The sequence below is a fragment of the Sporothrix schenckii genome, assembly GCF_000961545.1.
Source record: "Sporothrix schenckii 1099-18 chromosome Unknown Cont49, whole genome shotgun sequence".
Classification (NCBI taxonomy): domain Eukaryota; kingdom Fungi; phylum Ascomycota; class Sordariomycetes; order Ophiostomatales; family Ophiostomataceae; genus Sporothrix; species Sporothrix schenckii.
In genome coordinates this window covers 804,314-821,920 of record NW_015971150.1, presented here as the reverse complement: position 1 = coordinate 821,920, position 17,607 = coordinate 804,314, and the positions used below count along the sequence as shown (strand labels likewise).

Below are 17,607 nucleotides of genomic sequence, written 5' to 3'. Positions count from 1 at the left end.
TAATGAAGCGAGATGATCCGGGACAGATTGAGCGGACCTCAGAACGCAAGCGATTGCGGAAGCTTGGAGACTCTGTCAGCCTTGACGAGCAAAAGTCCGGCGCCTATTACGCAAATGAAGTGCTCTCTGAGCACTACTTTACGGAGACCATGTGGACGGAAATTTTTGACATCTATCGCCTTCACTTCGCTACCGAGCTCTCGTTCCTGCACCTGGCCACACTGAAAGAGCAAATGGGCGACAAAATGAGGGCCAGTCAGACTCGTCGCTCAGACGGCACAAATCTGGTTTTGCTTGGTGTTCTCACCCTGACGGCTCGTTTTCATACTGATCTTGTCAGGCGAATCACCTTTCCCCATGGGAATCACAGCGGCAACCGGTCCAACCCTTCGAGTACGGCTAAAAGCGACCCATGGGCAGCCTCAGAATACTTTGCCAGTGTTCTGTCAGGAGCTTTGGGCCCTCTCTCCGCGTGCGTGAGAATGGCCACAGTTGAACGTGTCCAGGCGTTTTTGATGCTGGGTTTATATGAGTGGATACGACCTAGCAGACGGGACGACTCGGACGACGCCAGGTCCGACAGTATGGGTGCTTGGATGTACGTGGGTTTTGCTATCCGCATGGCCGAGGGCTTGGAAATGGGGATCGGTGATGACAAGCCTCCTCACCTTCGCCGTCGTTTGGCTGCGTCCGCATCCACTACCTTTCCAACGACGGCAGCAGGAACAGAGACCGGCAGCAGGACTAATGCCGATGCCAGACTTGAAGCTGCTCCACGCCCAGAAACTGATTTACCGGATCTGTACAGAGAAGGAACCGGCACCGTTTCTCAAAATGTTAACGACGCAGAGGCCCTCAAAGAGATTGTTACCAGCGAGGTGCGGCGACGTACTATGTTTAGCTGCTTTGTTTTGGATCGTATGTTGGCCTGCGGTAAGAACCGTTCGGCCATGATCCGCTCTGAAAACGTCAAGATACAGCTTCCTTGCTCCGAAATTGCGTTTGATTTGTCCTTTGAGACCTTCACTGGGTACCTGCGGCCCCGCCCTGAGGTCGGGATTCATGTAGCTGGACCTCCGGATTCGGGGGAAGTCGCATCGGATGTCAACGATAGCTTGCTGGCCCGCTTCAATCTTCTTGTCGATATATGGGGCGAGATCTCCGAGTACAGTTTCGCAGGAGGCAGGCACACAGAAGAGCAACCGCCATGGGAAGAATCCAAATTCCGTCGACTGCGTGGGAAACTCGAGAGCTTTTATGCGCACCTTCCGTCTACGTTCACCTTTTCAACTGCCAACTACCACAAGCACGAAAACCACAACGCGTCGACCGAGTACGTATCGCTTCATATGCTTTTTGCCGTCTGTCAGATTATGCTGCACCGCGAGTACACCCCGTTTATCCCGATCCGGTGTATGCGCCCAATGGGGCCACTCGACGAGCCAACGTTTCCCGAAGGAAGTGCGCCTCGAATGTTCTGGGAACAGAGTGCAGACACGATGTTTGAAGCTGCCTACAATATTATCGAGCTGATTGAAATCTGCCAGACCCGAAAGCAAATGCCAATGTCAGCACTGGTAGTTTTTGCAGTGTGGACGGCAGCATTCGTGGGCATATACGCGTGGCATTTCCCACGAATGGACAAAAATCACCGCATGGTGACCCAGCTCGATGCTGAACGCAATGGAAGACGCGGACCTGTGTTGTCCAACAACGACGACCGGCGGGTCTCCACACACGGGCCGACAGCGGCTGCTTTTGAGGCCCTGAAAAGTATGGGCACATGGCTTCAAATGGCAACTACCTATGTCAAGTATTTCCACGAGATGGATGAATACTACGAGGGTGTTAAAAAGGAATATTGGGTGCATGTAGAGAAACACGGCGGAGAGACGGGCAGGCACAAGAGTGTCCGGCAAGGTGGCAATGATGGCGGCCTTGATGAGTGGAAGGTCCACGGACCGAAAGTGATGAACATTGGGAAGATCTCTGCAGCCGAAGAAGCAGGCTCTGAGGGGGTGGAACTTCCGGCTGATGGCAACAAACGTGACAGAGACAACGCCAACAAACATATTGCACCAGAGCCACACTTAGTGGAGTCTGCAAAAACTTCTAGGTCGCAGCTGAAACGGGAAGCGGTCGATGGCCCTTCGTCCTATAGCAATACACAAGATGCCATCGGTCAAGACGGAGGGGAAGGACCACGACAAGGGCATCAGCAGCAGCAGCAGCAGCAACAAGAGTATGCCATCGACGAAAATACCGCAGTGGATGGCGGAGAAGGTGCTACAACGGTGGCAACTGCGGTGCCGGGTGACAGTTTGCAAGGCATTTTGTATGGAGGCGAGAATGCCGCGCAATTTCCCGGAGACGACATCGACAACGGTGTTGATGAGAACAACAATGGCAGCGGCGCGATGCAAGCTATCCCAGAGGAACAATGGGACCAGTTTGCGCAGCATGCACAAGAGCAGCATCCGGCTCAAATGTATGCTCAGGGTCCTCTGTCCCAGACACAAGCCAGCTCCTCGAATTTCTCGCCAGAAGACTGCCTGCCGAGTGATGTGGCGACAGACTTCCAATTTGATCTGTTTTATCCGCCTTTGGCCAATGTCGAGCCATACGTCAGCACCCTTGAGGGCAAGCGATGGCAGGATGCCAGCCAAGCTGTGGGCATCGAGCGTTTCTCGCAGGCGGAACTGGACGGCCCAGCCGTTTGGGGCGCGTCGTATTTTGGCGCTGAATATCAAACTGGAGGTTTCCAGTCTTGAAAAGTGGTGATAGATATTTTGTTTGCTCTTGGTTTGATATGATGGTTGGGGAGTCCGAGTTTACTTATTACTTGCTATTTTACCATGTAATATAGGATTTATTTATCTGATTTTTTTTATTCGAACGGGAAAGCTGTGAGCTTTTCCAAGACTAAGAAAGCTTGATTGTCGAGCCCCAGAGTTTTGGGTGCAAAAGGAATAGGAATCAAGCTTTTGCCTACGTTTGCCCAGAAACGCTTATAACAACAAATGCAGACTCTTCCCCTTGTCTAAAATCCTTGATGCCGAGAAATCAAAGAGGCCAAGCACATCGCCAAGTTGAAGCCAAGTTGAAGAGGCTCTGATGCTGCCGATCTTTTTGTCGTTGTGTTTCCTTTGATGTTAAGTCTGTGGATGGTGTCAAAAATAGAACAAGGGGCATCTGCAACTCCAGACGACCAGCGTGCTGCTCAGCCACCTGCAAGTTGAAATCCAAAGGTTTGGCACGCAGCAAGACGCAAATGGGCTGGGCTGACTCTCCGGAGAAGTTCCATGGTTCGTCCCCCCCGTGCGGAGCGTCGTTGGGCACAGAAAAGCTGCCTTGCTCAACGCAAATTGCTAACCAGATGCAGCTAGGATCCGTGGGAGGCACTATGATTGGCACAGAACCAACGACCAGGTCAGCCGAATGTGCCCGACCGAGAGAAGCTTATTTTACGGAGTATGTTGTAGGGGAAGGCCTTCAACACCACTCTCCAGCCACACTCTTCCGTCCGTCTGTTCACAAGATCAGGGCGTCTTAGAACCGACAAGCAGCGTTCCCTATCACTTGCAAAAACCGGGAGATGTTTTATGGCTGATTCTCGTGCAAAGAACAACATCTTCGGGACGGGCCATCTCAGGTAACAAAAGCGACGGTGCTCCACTAGAAACTCTAGACGAATCTGCTGCTCGATATAAGCCTGCTTCAGCCTCTCCTAATTTAGCATTAACGGTTGCTTGTACGATGTAAGTCGTACATGGGCCTAGGACACGTGTGGAAGTTGAGAAAGAAAAGTCGGGAGAAGAGACAAGGAAACGCCTACACACCTGATTTTTGCTTGGCAACTCAATTTCGCATTCCCACCGTGTACGGGAAACGCAGCACATACGACGGATACGACGCAGACGGATGCACACTATTTCCTTTTCTCGGCAGTCTCTAGCACCTGCGCCTCATGGTCTGCCTGCGGATCCTCAGAGTCCCTCATTTTCTTTCTTGCGCGCTGTCTGACGTGGGGACCTGATGTGGGGACGCTAATCCTTTCAGGAATACGACGTGCGACAAGGAAGCGGCCAGTCACGACGACGCAGAGGCAGAATCACCTTACCGCAGCTCGGAGCCAAACGCAGACGCAGAGGCTCTGCGAGAATGGTACTCGAAGACACCGCCAGTTAACAGAGCTTTGTGCCAGACACGCGAGCCACCAGAATGCGCTCCTCAGCGCGCTTATCCGAATTCTCAAGTTCCCGTTCCAGTAACTTGCGCGACACGACCTGAAAAGTCGTCGGCGCTATGAAAACAAATGCACGAGGGCGCAGTTTGCAGGCACCACAGTTAGCCTTACCCAGCGCGGGGATATCCTAGGCAGGAGAGTCTATCTATTTCCGTTGAGACTAGCCTTTCCCTCTCTTTGTTCGCGCCGTCGTTTACGACACAGGGGCAGCACAACCCGCGTCCAACTCGCGCCTGTCAGCGCCATGTCTGCCGTACCCAGCCTGCCAATTTAATGAGGACCGCCTATCATGAAACACAACGGCCCAAGATGGCGGGCCTTCACCCAACGTTTCTTTGGGCTTTTTTTAAAATAAAAAATAAAAAATACGGCGGTTACGAAAGGATCGCGACAATGGCCAGAGCTAGTCAGATTCCGCCTCCGCCCACCACCCTCCGCCGGTTACCATACGTGCAAATATGAAATACGGCGCGACATGAGCGTTGAATGTCACTAGACGAGGTGTGGCCAAACCGACGAAGACGACGAGAACTCACGTCGAATTAAGATCGTGAACGACGTCAACAGACTACGTATCAGCCTTGAATGGCGGCCAGATAGCTCGCCCCTTCTTTTTGTCAGTCAAAACCGACCTCCGCCATGGCTGTGAGGGCGTCATGAGCGTCGCCTGTGTCGTTCCAGTATGGTTTCTTTCATTCACCAGTTTTTTTGGTCTCAACTTTTCTCATTTCCTCGTTTATGCTTTCCGCAGACCAAACTCACTCTTCTCTGCTTCTGCGATGCTCTTCACTGGCTCGCCTTCCTGCACGGGCGGGTCGTTGGTAGGGCTTGATCCCACGCCACCTTCACCCGCCCCTTTTCCCATCATTTCCTTTTTCTTTTTCGTTTTTAGGGGTGCGCTGTCCCCCCCCATCCCTGCAAACAAAACAAACTGCGGGTACGAATAAGGGGTCCGCCCTGTGGACGACAGAGAAGGGGGATTACGTCGAGGAACAGTCTTTATGAGCTTAAAGTGGTTTTTTTTGTTCCTTTAATTTTTGTCTGCTCCTATGGAGCTGGGTACCCCTGCTCGCTCTCTGCAAGCCTACATTATTCATTCTAGTGTTTTGACTGGCTCTGGCTGGCCGTGTGGTGCTGGATGCTCCCCATGCATGGTCACTCTGAAGGAATCTTTGCTGGGCTGTGAGAGGCGAAGCAAACGATGGTGAAAAGCAACCCATGAATGGATCCAGTAATGTAGTCCTTCGGACGGTGTACATCTGCACGATTGTCTATGTTTATCCTCCGCTCCGGCTTACTAGCGTGCCTGCTGGAGACCAGGCCCCCCAGCTCATGCTCGAAAACGCCTTTCGCCAATTTCTCCAAGTGCGAGATGTGCGAGCTGAGCGAGCTGTGCGAGCTTTGTGCCTTTTTTGGTGAAGCCTTGTATGGGTGTCTGTTGACGAACCGCGGGATACGCTCGGCCACGTCTTTGTGCATATAATCTTGGCCAACCCTCGATCTTGGCCGTTTGATTTTGTTTTGGTTGGTGGCTTCATCATTCACTGTCTTTGACGATCTTCTCATTCTCGTTTTTTTTTTGTTTTCTTGCTTGTTTGAACGAGGAAAGGCCTTCTAATTCTGTAGCGTCGCCTTTCGTTTTGTTCTATTTTTCTTCACTTTCCTTGGACACCAAACGAACACACACACAATGAAGGCTTCGACACTGTGGGCTTCGGCTCTCTGCCTCTTCGGTGGCCTGTCCGCCGTGGCCGGCAAGAAGATGACCTCGTTCCCCAAGCCGCCTGGCATCCAGGCGTACGATCATCCGGATGCGGATGCCGACATCATCGACGGCGTCTTTGACCAGCCGATCGACCACTATGACCTGTCCAAGGGCACGTTTTCAAACCGCTTCTGGTTCAGCACCAAGTACTGGAAGGGCCCCGGCTCGCCTGTCTTCCTCTTCATGCCCGGCGAGTCGGATGCGAGCCAGTACCTGGGCTACCTGCACAACAGCACCATCCCAGGCCTGTACGCCGAGTTCTTTGGTGGCCTTGTTGTTATTATTGAGCGTATGTTTCTAGGTCTCCTCATCATGTCGTTGAGATGATTGGCACGGCTAACACGATAGCAGACCGCTACTGGGGCAAGTCCCTTCCTTTCGACACCCTGACGGCCGAGACTCTGCAGTATCTCGACCTGCCGCAGGCCATGATGGACATGACATACTTTGCCAAAAATGTGTCCTTTGATCTGGGCGGCAACCTCGGCAACAACGACAACTCTGACAACGCCCCTTGGGTCCTGGTCGGCGGTTCGTACCCCGGCGCCCTGACGGCCTGGATCCAGCAGAAGGCACCGGGCGTCTTCTTCGCGCACCACGCCAGCTCAGCCGTCGTCGAGACGATTACGGACTTCTACACCTACTTTGCGCCCGTCAATGAGGCTCTGCCCGCCAACTGCTCTGCCGATGTCCGCGCCGTCGTGCAGTACGTCGACCACGTCTTGTCCTACGGCTCCGACGCCGACATCCTCGAGCTCAAGAACTATTTCGGTCTCGGCATGCTCGACCACCACGACGACTTCGCCGTCCAGGTCTCGACCCCGATACGCCAATGGCAGGAGGACGAGTCGTATGTGCAGGGGTTTTGCGACTACATCGAGACCTCTGGCGAGACCCACATTGTCCTCTCCAACCCAAACGGCGTTGGCCTCGCTACGGCCCTGCCTCTGTACGCGTCCTTTATCAACCAGACCCGTGGCACTGTGTGCGCCGAAAACGGCGGCACCGCCTGCAACACGTATGTGAATGTAGAGGACTTCAACGAGCCGTCTGACTTTAAGGACAACCGCCAGTGGAACTGGCTGCTGTGCCACAACCCCTTTGGCTGGTGGCAGGTCGGCCCGCCGGAGTCGGACGGCACCAACATCGTCTCGCAGTACGCCGACGTCAACTTCTTTGCCCGCCAGTGCCCGCTCCTCTTCCCCACCACCAACGGCTACTCCTCGGGCTGGGCCGACGGCTACACGCCGGAGCATCTCGACCTCTACACCGGCGGCTGGGACGCGCCCTTCCAAAAGGTCCTCTTTGTCAACGGCGAGGTCGACCCGTGGCGCTCGGCCACCGTCTCATCCGACTTCCGCCCCGGCGGCCGTCGTCAGAGCACGTCGGACGCGCCCATCTGGGTTGTCCCCGCCGGCAACCACTGCCCCGAGATGCTGCTCGAGTACTACGAGGGTGCGCCGGACCTGTACAAGGAGATCTTTGCCACCATGAAAGCCTGGCTGGCCGAGTGGAAGTAGGCGGAGACGCGAGCTGTATGAGTCTTTCTGCTTGTTGTGTTTATGACTTGTTTTCTTTTTGGTTCTTTTTATTCTTTTTTACCTTTCAGAGGTGCATTTTACTTGGCGTTTTCAGTGTATCGTGTTATGTCTGTTTCCTATCTTCTAATCTGTTCTATTTGCTCACGCTTTGGTATATGTATATATCCCTTCCCGGAAAAGAAACCTCGGCCTATTTTATTTTAAAAATACAGAGTTCATTAAACATATTAAGCATGCTGTAAAAATAGTCTTCGGATAAACAAGACAGTCGGGAATCGACAAAAAAGTACAACAGCCATCGAAAAAGACAGTATTTTATCGTCTATCGGAGCATAGCATCGGTGACGTAGCTAAATCGCCTATTCGACTTGTCATGATGTTTTCAAAAAAATGCAAGGCCGTTTTCTTTGCACCCATGTGTTCAATCGTCGCGTCCAGCTTAGGTAATACTTTCTCTATTCGCACAGGCACTTATTGGGAGGCCGAATTCAAGCGATCTTATCGATACTCATCGATAGACAAGACGCGCTTCATCGCCGCCATTCTACATCCTCACATCTCATCATCGCCAGCCCACCTTCCATCGCTCAACCTTACAACACCAACTCGTTTGTCTGTCCTCTCTGGTTTCTTTCTCCGCTTCTCTCGTCTTTGAGTACGACGTTTTCTCTTTCATACCAGGTCTTCACGACAACTGTTCTCCCTCCAGTTTTCCCCTGCTACCGACCAAACTACGATCCGCCAAGTCGCCTGTGCGGCGGTAAACGACGAAAAGCATTGGATAGAATTGGCTCTCCACAAGATCTGCTCATCACGGCCGCCTGTCGCCGCAGGAAAGCACTGACAGGCCTTTTCCGTTGCCTGGGACGCGTCTCGCGCCCGTCGATCCATGTCAAGCATTGTGTGCCGCCGACGGAAAGATCGATTTCCTCCCTCTATGGCCATACCCTGACATTCGCGACCTAGGTCCATAGACGATGGAGGGGAATTACCTTCGTCACGAACAGACTGGCAACACAATGTCTGAATCTACATCGCAGCCACACCTTCCTCTCGTTCCCCAGTGCGCCGCCTGTGGCGATACAATCCATCGCCACGAGAGAATTGTCGCAAGTGAGCACGTCCTTTTCAACTAGCTCCGTACTGGATTTCACGGCTCACAAGCAGTGCTCGGAAACGATGGCGCAACCGCGTATTCCGGGCGGATCACGCGTCCTTTCCCGTTCCCACAACACGGCATGATCTTGACGGACGTTGACGGCCTGTTGCCATGCCGCATTCCCCTACACTCCTGCTCAGCCTGTAGGCGAGCACCTATGGCTGTCCTCGTGCACTACGATTGTTGTCATGTTTTCCAGAAAGGGCATATATGCTTGCAGAATCGACAAGACGCACGGGTCGTCGAGGACAGCGCCGACCCAAAACAAAAAAGACAGGTCCAGCTGGCTGCGAAAGATCCAGGCGACCAAAAGCAAACGAGAAACGAAGACCACTGTGTAGACCCGAACAGCAAACAGGAAGGCAATCGAGGCACAGACATCCTGGACGAGCTCTGGATACTTGGCGCCTGGCGCCGGCCGTGGTCGCGGGCTGCCCAGCTGCACCTGGAAGATGCGGGACCGGCGACTTACAGCGATGCTGAACTTGGTGTATTTGCCCGTGTGGCCGCACTGGCCGGCCTACCCATACTCGCCAAGCTGCCTCTGGAGCTGGTGTGCCTCGTTTACAAGCTGTCCGCTCCTAGTTTGTTCTGGCGCTCTGTGCGATGCCTCGGTCTCTGGGCTATGCGGCGGACCAATCCTCTCCATCTCGCCCCGCTCGCGCAGGTCGTTTCGTGGCAGCGATGGCATCCCTTGCAGCTAGCAGAAGCCGTTTCCTCCCCAGGCCACTCGTGTCTACCTCGGTCCTCGCTACCGCCCTTTATCCGAATCACCATTGATCGTCAAGGCATTTGTCAGATCGAACGCCTACACGAGATGCCGAAGTATGCGGGCCAAACAACGACTCGATTTGCCTTTATTGTCGAAATGGTTTCGGCAAGCCCAGCTCTTGCCGATGTACTCGTCGAGAAAAAGGTTCGTTTCTTTCTCGTCTCACTCGTCTTCCTTTGAAGATCTTCTGCACGAATCTGCACGGATCTGCACGAATCTATACGAACAAATTGGACTGACAGTGCGATCAGAACGGCATTATACGTTTGCGTTTGCCGCCTCACTGCCGTGGTCTCCGTGTCTGGAATACACCCCCCCCCCCCAAATTGCGTCTTGATCCATACTGCTTCATTTCGGCGCCTTGTGCAGCTCCGTCGTCACATTCCGAGCCAGCTCTACGCCGTTGACGTCTACAGATGCTTCGGCCTGACGTTTTTCTACCTGACTGGTAAGATCTACGGCGTGCACGTGCATCGGACCGCCCACGACACCGCCATGGAAACATATCAACGTCTTGTCACTCGTGTCAAGGAAAATATGGTATGGGCGCTCCTCCCAATTGCTCCAAACGACCGCGTCATGGCCCTTTGGGCATGCCAACGCGAGCATGGTATTACTATTGTGGTACGTCGTTAGGCGCTTTTTCCCATGACCCGAAACGTTCATGAAGATGAAAACTAACGACGTGCCGTTTTGCCAGGCTCGAATGGAGCTGGCTGGTGATGTGGCGGTAGGACGCGCGTGTGGACGGAGCTCCAAGACCATTTGCTTGTCCCGTGGAAATCAGATGACGTTTGTGTACGGCGAACCCTTCGAAAGCGAGCCTGTGAAAATCGTCGGAGCTTGTTCTGGCGAGACCCAATCAATTGATGACGCCGGCCGCCTTGTACAGCCTGCTCTCTCTGTGCAGACGACAAGCGCTACCCGCTTCCCCGACACGTACGTCTCGTCAGCGCCACTCCGCGACATTCGATCTGTGCGGGTCTTTTACGCCAACGGCACATGTCGTGGTCTGTTGCTAAGGTACAAAAACGGTGGTGTGCGTGCCCTGGGAGAGTGCCGTCTCTTTGTTGACGAAAGCTGGGTAGTGGACCATCCGGCCGTCATCTGCTACCGGCCACTGCAATACCGCGCTTACAAACACGTGTACCACGATGGGATAGCTGTTGATGTGGCGCGTACGGCGCGACACTGCCATAACGAAGATGGTTGGGAGTGCCACGACATCAGCCAAGGTGTTTTGCATTTGCACTACACAACAAACCGCTCGTACACAATGTCATATGAGCCAAAATCGCAGTGAAGGGCGGAAAGACGATACGGACAGTCAATTGTGAAGACCAGTGTGTCCCAATGCAGGTGGGATACCGTATATGCAAAACAGAAATGCTTAACATACTCTGCACGCACTGCTTTGCCGTGTGACGTTGAAAAATAGGGAACAGAAAGCCTTGATTGACATCAAAGATCCAGAGTCGTGCCTGGCTGCCGATGCAAGTCATCGCCTAGACCCCTGCTATGCTGAAATATGCACATCCGGCCGTGCAGGCCTGCAGTTCGCACTCGGCCAATTCAGTCTGTGTTGCCGATGTGCGCTTCAGTTTGGCAAAAAGGACGGTATCCCGGCTACCTGTCGCCGGATCGATGCGCTCCACCACCAAGTCGACTCGGCGAGCAACGCCCGGGTTGTGTGGCGGAGGTTGCTGCGACGACACCACCCATGGGTCCCGGTTAAAGACGATGCGGTTGAAGACGTGCTCCCGAAAACGTGTTGTGGCCCATTCTAGTGGGACTTGCTGTGCATCCGTCCAGAGACTCTGGAGCACCGGCGTGGTGATGATGGACATTTCGCTCGACGACTGTGTAGGCTCTAGTCCACACTGAAGAATGCCGCAGCGTAGGTCATGAGTACTTATTGAAAAGGAGTCACAACAAAAACATTGAAGCTACAACTAAAAATAAACTTATAAAGGCGCCGCGATACCCCTCGCCTGCCTCGTGTCAACGCGCGGGATGAGGAGGCATGCTCCCCTTGCCTTCTGCCCGCTTTTGGTCCTGTGCGGTAAAAAGCTTGTTTCTGAAAGAAAGGAGGCTTTCGAGAATCCTAAAATAGACAATGAAAAGCTCGTTGAAGAGATGGCGCTGATATTGGCCGAGACAGTGTGAGCTTCTCGTTAATCCCCATATAGTCACTGGACGGTGATTCAGCCGTGCGTGAATATGTCATGAAGCATTATATACCAAGTGTAAATATTTTATTCATACATTATGTGCTGCGAAGGTGTTGGACATTTTTGTGCTTATATTTCATTCTACTTAGATTCCTTTGCCCCTTGGTTGCCTTTCCCCTTTTACATACCACATGTCCATTCTATAAGAAGGTTTTCCTTTCACATCCTGTAATTTCTACCACGTCTACATCCCTCTCTTCCTTGCGTCTCCAATGCTGCCAAATATACAAATGCCGGTATCTTGCTCATGACGTAGTAAAAAATAGTCTCCCAAATAGTCAAACCACCGCCCTCGCAGCTCACTCAAACGAAACGAATACAAAAATATCCCCGTCATTGTGTATCATTTTTTTTTCGTCTATTTACTCCACTACCTTCACCATACAACGAAAACCCACCTAGCCCGTAAACCGGAACCGTGCTGCCTCCAGCTGGCCAAGACCATCGCGTGGCGCCACGTACCGCCGCCGGTACGAGTTGGTAAAATCTTGCAGCAGTGCTCTAACCTGCCGCAGGCCGCCCTGTGCTGGGCTCTGCAGCCGGTCCTGGATCTTGCTCACGAGCCGCTGCACCTCCACCGGCGACACTGTCCCCGCCGGCAGCATCAGCAGCGTCCGCTCGACCCACGCCGTCGTCTCTGTCGGCAGCAGCTCAAACATGGACAGCAACACGCCGCTGCCGTCCGCAAAGCAGTCCCGTGGGAACGTAATCATCATGCCCGCGAGCACCTGCTTGACCAACACCTCGCCGCGCACCGCAAGCAACTGCTGCACAATGACTTGCAGCTGTTGCCGCATAGCGGAGCCATCGGCGGGCAGGTCGGGCGTCGAAGAGGCCGGGTTCGTGCTGCCGTACGTCAGCAGGTCGCGCAGGTAGTGCAGCGTGGCCGACAGGGGCTCGCGCTGTTCGAGCGCCAGCGCCGAGATGGCGGCCTCGAAGATGGGCGTGAAGAGTGGCGAGGGAATTAAGCGCTGCGGGTAGAAGAGCAGCGCGTCGACCAGCAGCCGGAAAAAGTCCTCAATGACGTCCGGCAGCTCAGCCGCCGGCAGGTCCGACATGAAGCGCAGCACGCTTGTCGCCTGGGACTCGAAAAACACGTAAATGTTCTCTGTGATCTGGGCGTCGACGTGCTCGCGGTTTTCCGAAAACTCGCGCAGGATGGCACCCGTCACCCAGAGGAAGCAGCCCTGCTTGGAGACGGTGAAGCCCTCGGCGAGCTTGTTGGCCATGGGCGCCAGCAGCGGCGTCATGTCCGTGCGGTACGAGATCACCATGAAGCGCCAGCAGCGGCACACGCGCTCGCAGATCGGGGTGAAGTGGAAAAAGTTTTCCAGGACGGTCGACAGCACGTGGAACACCTCTTGCCAGTACTTGACGGCCGGGTTTTCCTGCCCCTCGGGAACGTAGGGAACGACAATCTGGACAAACATCGTAATCAGCTGGAGGTGGTCGGCGACGGCCAGCTTGCCCTCCTCGGTGGTGGCCGCATTGGCCTTGCGCATGAGGCGCTCGATCAGAGGGTCGACATAGAGCTTGAGCAGCTTGTAGATGTCCTCCAGCTTCTGGACAGCGACAACGCTGGCGACACCCTCCGTAATCTCCTCTTGGCTCATCTCTGGCAGCTTGTCGAGGATCTGGTCGTAGAACTGCTGCATCTGAATCACTTGACCACTCAACAACTCCCGGCAGTCGGTACAGAAGAACTTGATGGCCTGGGCAGCGGCGCGGACGATCTCCTTCGACTCGGTCTGGAAGGACGACACAATGTAGTTGAACTGAGGCTCGAGGACCTCGGGGTGCTCGGCGGTCCACTCGGTGTACCGGCCAAAGACCATAATCGTCGCAAATCGTAACTTCTCGTGGTTCGGGATCTGCACAAGCAGCGGCATCAGCTGAGGCAGGATCGTGTCCTCCTTCTTGCCCACCATCCGGCCCATGGCGCGCATAGCAAACAGAGGGGCCTCCAGCTCTTGCCAATGGGGGACCGAGGTAGGGGTGACGAGCGCGGCGTACTTGGCCATCCACGACTTAATCGCATCAAGCACCTTCGTCAGGCACTCCGTGATGCCCAAGACTTCGCACGCGTCCTTGAGCGTGTCGCCCATGTGGTGGCGGAACTCGCGGAACTTCTCTTCTTGCTCGCGGTCACCGTCGAACAGGTCGAGCGTGGCGTTGGTAGCGCTACTGCTGTCGGCTGCCGCAACAGCCGCGGCATCCTCCTCGTCAGGCCGCGGGTACTGCAGTCGGACGAGCATGATGTCAACGAGCTTCGCGTAGACATCAACAAGCTGCAAGCGCGATTCGATGTACCGCTCCAGGACCAAGTACTGCTTCAGCTCGTACCAGAAACCAAACGTGTACTTGATGACGTCGCAGTCCTTGTCGAGGGCGGCGCACTCGAGGAGAGCATCGATGAGTGGGCGGAAGTGGACGGGCTCGCGGGCGATGGCGACGACCCACGAGTCGCCTGCGTCGGCGAAAAGAAGTGTGAGAGACTTGAAGCTCTCGGCGTCCTCCTCCTCTGCATACTTGCGAATGTTTGGCCTGAGCTCGATGATGCGGGGCAGGAGGGCTTGGATGGTGTCGAGGTTGTCATCAACGTCGCGCGTCTCGCGGCAGATGGTGCCCAGACAGTCCGTCGCAGCCTGGATGGTGGCCTCGTTCCCGATCGCCGAGATGACGACGTTCAGGAGGGGCGAGTTGACGATGCTGCTGACGGGGACTTCGCGTAGCCACGAAGTAATACACTCAAGTAAGAGGGGGCCGTTTGAAGCAGCCACTACGGGGCGAAAACACGCAGTTGTTAGTGCTTGGTACATCAGCTGAAGAGTCTGCATCTCGCGCGTGTACGTACAGTGAGATTGTGAGTAGGACGTCAAAAGGCCAATGACCTCCTCGGCATTGTCGCCCAGCAGCTCTCGTGTCCGGTCGGCAAGCTCCTCTTCCGACAACGTGATCTTGCGGCCCTCGGTGACCTCCTCGGGCAGCACGCGCAAAAAGTCGAGGATGCAGGCATGGCTGTCGACGTCGTCGCCCAGCGCTCGTATGACGGTTGGCAACACGTCCTTCCAGTCGGTCATCTGGATGGCAAGGATGGCAAGACACACACAGAGCTGGACACGGACGGGCCGCGGGCCGGACGCAAACTTCTTCAGCAGCAGCAGTATCTGGTTGCGCAGCTCCGGCAGCTGGGCGGGTTGGACCTGGGTGGCGAGGTCAAATGTGATCTGGTGAGGTTGTTAGACGATGGGGGCTGCGATGAGGCTCCAGATCGAAGAAGAGCAGGACGCAGGGTGTGGACTTCGTGACGGAGTTCCGGGGTAGATGGCGTACCTTGCCCTTCAGTGTTGTTGCGGCAAACAGCATGGCCTCGGCCTCGACGGACGACTGCAGGACTGTGACGGTGACAGACCATGCGCCCTCCTGAGGGTTGTGTGTTAGTACATGAGACTGAGAAAGCGCGTGGACTGCAGCCCTTAGGCAGCGTCCAAACTAACCGATTTCTGGAAGCGCGCAAGGTAGTCCATGGCGGCTGTTTTCTTGCTGGCGTCGCTGCCGCGCATCGTGACCATTGCAGCCAGGACATCGTCGGGCGTGAAGACCTCGGCGGCGCCGTTTGACGCCATGGTGGGCGGCGCGGGAGATGTGAAAAGAAGTGCGGAAGAGAAGCCGGGTGTATTGGCGGACGATGGCCGCTTCACGTTCGACCGACAGAGAGAGGCCGACGAGGGCGCGCGAGGGCAACGGAGATGATTGAATATGAACCGAAGACAGAGGTGCGATGCTGGCTCAAACGGACGCTTGCTTGTCGTGGTGGAAAGGACGGCACGCGAGATGTACAAGGCCCAGCCGCAGATCCGTGCAGATGGAGGTGCTCGTCAAAGGAAAACACGAGTGTGGCGATCGAGACGAACGTGAGGAGGAAGTGAACGAGGGCGCGGCGAAAATGGGCAAACGAAAGGCGCGGGCGATACGTGGTGAACGGACCGAGGGGCGCGACAGGAGTAGACGGCGCCTTGTGCGGGGCGGGGCGGATAGCGATGGGGTGTTGCGTGCACGGTCGCAGTGGTCGCTCACGGGTGAAGGGGGGATATTAATTGCAGAGCAAGATGCTGCCAATGGAGATGTAGATGCACGATGTCCTGCTTGCCTGGGTACTTCTTTGGGTGTTCCTTCCGTCTGAAGGCTGTGTTCCAAATTGGCAGCTGCCGACCCAAGCGGGAAAGTGCTAATGCCACAACAAACCCCGAAAGCAAACAAAACAAGAAAATTTTAGTAGGCAAGAGCAACCGGCCAAGCGTCGACAGGGACTGCCTCACTGCGTCTTTGTTGCCAGGAAGGTGGGGCATAAAATTACAGAGTGGCCCGACAAAATGGGCAAAAAGAGGGGTGTCAATGGTGGGTGGGCGCCTTCCAGGTTAGCGTTCGGGAGGTGCTGGAGCAATTTCACAGCGCATGCACCTGCCAGCCTTGCTTAGTCATTTAAGAGCATGAGTGTGCTTCCAGTCTGGGGCCTTTGTAGCTCGTAACTTCGTGTCATTTCGCTTTCGTGAATATATAAACAACGTCTATTGGTTTGTGTTTGCCCCGGCCTCCGGTGTTATTATAGCTCCGTCGCCCGTGATGAGGCCGTCTAGCGGTTGGTCATGCGGACCTACTGGCACGGAATGAGCAGGCAAGACCTGTTCGCTCAGGGCAAGGCCGTAAAGACAGACGGCCTGGGACGGCGGCGGGACAGCAGCTGCCATTTTGAGTGCGTAGCGATGCAAGAAATAATCGTAGAAGCCACGGCCGTGGCCGCAGCGGTGGATGCGACGTGTTTCTGGGTGGACGTCGAAGGCAACACCGGGCATGAGAATAAGGTCAAGAGCGGAGAGCGAACGCTTCCCCTCTCCGCCTTCACTTGTCTCACCCTCCCGAGGATCGTCACCCAGAACGCGGGTGCGCGTAGGCACGCTGCTGGCCGACACGCTCGGGATGCCCCAACGGTCGCGCTCCAGCGCCTCGTAGTCGGCAAGATCGTGCAGCTGGACCATGTCCATGACGCGCGGCGGGATATAGTCATCGGCCGCTATCGTCGCTGCTGGCTTGTGCAGATATGGCACAAACACTTGCTTGCCGGCGGCGAGAGCGTGCCGCACGATGGCGTCCGTTTGCACTTCGGCGGCAGGCATTGACAAGAAAACTGCGACACGGCGCGCATCCGCGTACGGCGGGAAGCGCAATAGCGCGCCGTGGATAGCCGCACTCTGCAAAGACACCGATGCTGCGGGCAGAGACTTGAGCTGCTGCTTCATCTGGGTCCGGAGCTGGTTTTTGGCCACAGCCAGAGCGGGCATCGCGCCCAGGACGGCACTCGGCGTCATCGTGCCGTCGGCTTCGTTCCTAGGCGGCTGCGGCATATGGAGAAAGCGTGGCCACTAGAAACGACCTTTTCTTTTGTGAATTGGTGTTTCGTGCGGTAGAATGGCCAAGTTGAAACAGTTAAGTTGGTGTGACAGTATGTGGTAGTTTCGTCTTAGCTGTTTATGCCTGCTGGCAAAATTATGGCTTTGTCGTTGGGTAGCCGTGGAAGCGGAATTAGCGCGCCAGCTGGGATTGACATTGACAGGCCTGCACGTCACCTGCGGTTGGCCGCTTGCACCTGCTGGCGCTGGTAACCTTGCACGGCTACCCTGCCATGTGGGCACCCGGAAGACCTCGTGAGCACTTTCCATTCTTCGTTTTTTCCTTTCAGTGTCCCTCGTACCTTCCGCTAACGAATGTAGTGAGTGCGTTTTGCTCTTTACAACGGCAGGCGCAGCCCAGGAACCCATTGCAAGGTCAGCCCTTGAATCAGATCTCCGCCTGCATCGACAAAAACCTCCAATTTAGATCCGTCCCAGGCGACGCA

The 17,607-nt window shown here is 55.1% G+C and overlaps 7 protein-coding genes across 7 annotated transcripts; 4 read left to right on the top strand and 3 right to left on the bottom strand.

Annotated features, from left to right (window-relative positions):
- Positions 1-2: 2 nt before the first annotated feature.
- SPSK_00416 (c6 zinc finger domain containing protein) lies at positions 3-2,771 on the top strand (the record flags this gene model as incomplete). The annotated part of the gene is made up of 1 exon (XM_016727385.1): positions 3-2,771. The coding sequence occupies one exon, from the start codon at positions 3-5 to the stop codon at positions 2,769-2,771; it is 2,769 nt and encodes a 922-aa protein (XP_016582795.1).
- A 3,165-nt stretch (positions 2,772-5,936) lies between these two features.
- On the top strand, positions 5,937-7,531 carry SPSK_00507 (uncharacterized protein; the record flags this gene model as incomplete). The annotated part of the gene is made up of 2 exons (XM_016727475.1): positions 5,937-6,300; positions 6,363-7,531. 2 exons carry the CDS (start codon positions 5,937-5,939, stop codon positions 7,529-7,531), a joined length of 1,533 nt encoding a protein of 510 aa, XP_016582794.1.
- Positions 7,532-8,571: 1,040 nt separating this feature from the next.
- SPSK_10316 (uncharacterized protein) lies at positions 8,572-10,786 on the top strand (the record flags this gene model as incomplete). The annotated part of the gene is made up of 4 exons (XM_016736782.1): positions 8,572-8,665; positions 8,720-9,627; positions 9,853-10,107; positions 10,184-10,786. 4 exons carry the CDS (start codon positions 8,572-8,574, stop codon positions 10,784-10,786), a joined length of 1,860 nt encoding a protein of 619 aa, XP_016582793.1.
- Positions 10,787-10,988: 202 nt separating this feature from the next.
- SPSK_00628 (uncharacterized protein) lies at positions 10,989-11,330 on the bottom strand (the record flags this gene model as incomplete). Its single annotated transcript, XM_016727592.1, has 1 exon — positions 10,989-11,330. The coding sequence occupies one exon, from the start codon at positions 11,328-11,330 to the stop codon at positions 10,989-10,991; it is 342 nt and encodes a 113-aa protein (XP_016582792.1).
- A 782-nt stretch (positions 11,331-12,112) lies between these two features.
- Positions 12,113-15,340, bottom strand: SPSK_00398 (transportin-3; the record flags this gene model as incomplete). Its single annotated transcript, XM_016727367.1, has 3 exons — positions 12,113-14,941; positions 15,048-15,137; positions 15,212-15,340. 3 exons carry the CDS (start codon positions 15,338-15,340, stop codon positions 12,113-12,115), a joined length of 3,048 nt encoding a protein of 1,015 aa, XP_016582791.1.
- Positions 15,341-15,579: 239 nt separating this feature from the next.
- SPSK_10330 (uncharacterized protein) lies at positions 15,580-15,897 on the top strand (the record flags this gene model as incomplete). Its single annotated transcript, XM_016736791.1, has 1 exon — positions 15,580-15,897. One exon carries the CDS (start codon positions 15,580-15,582, stop codon positions 15,895-15,897), a length of 318 nt encoding a protein of 105 aa, XP_016582790.1.
- A 385-nt stretch (positions 15,898-16,282) lies between these two features.
- On the bottom strand, positions 16,283-17,116 carry SPSK_00582 (5-formyltetrahydrofolate cyclo-ligase; the record flags this gene model as incomplete). Its single annotated transcript, XM_016727548.1, has 1 exon — positions 16,283-17,116. The coding sequence occupies one exon, from the start codon at positions 17,114-17,116 to the stop codon at positions 16,283-16,285; it is 834 nt and encodes a 277-aa protein (XP_016582789.1).
- Between the last annotated feature and the right edge of the window lie 491 nt (positions 17,117-17,607).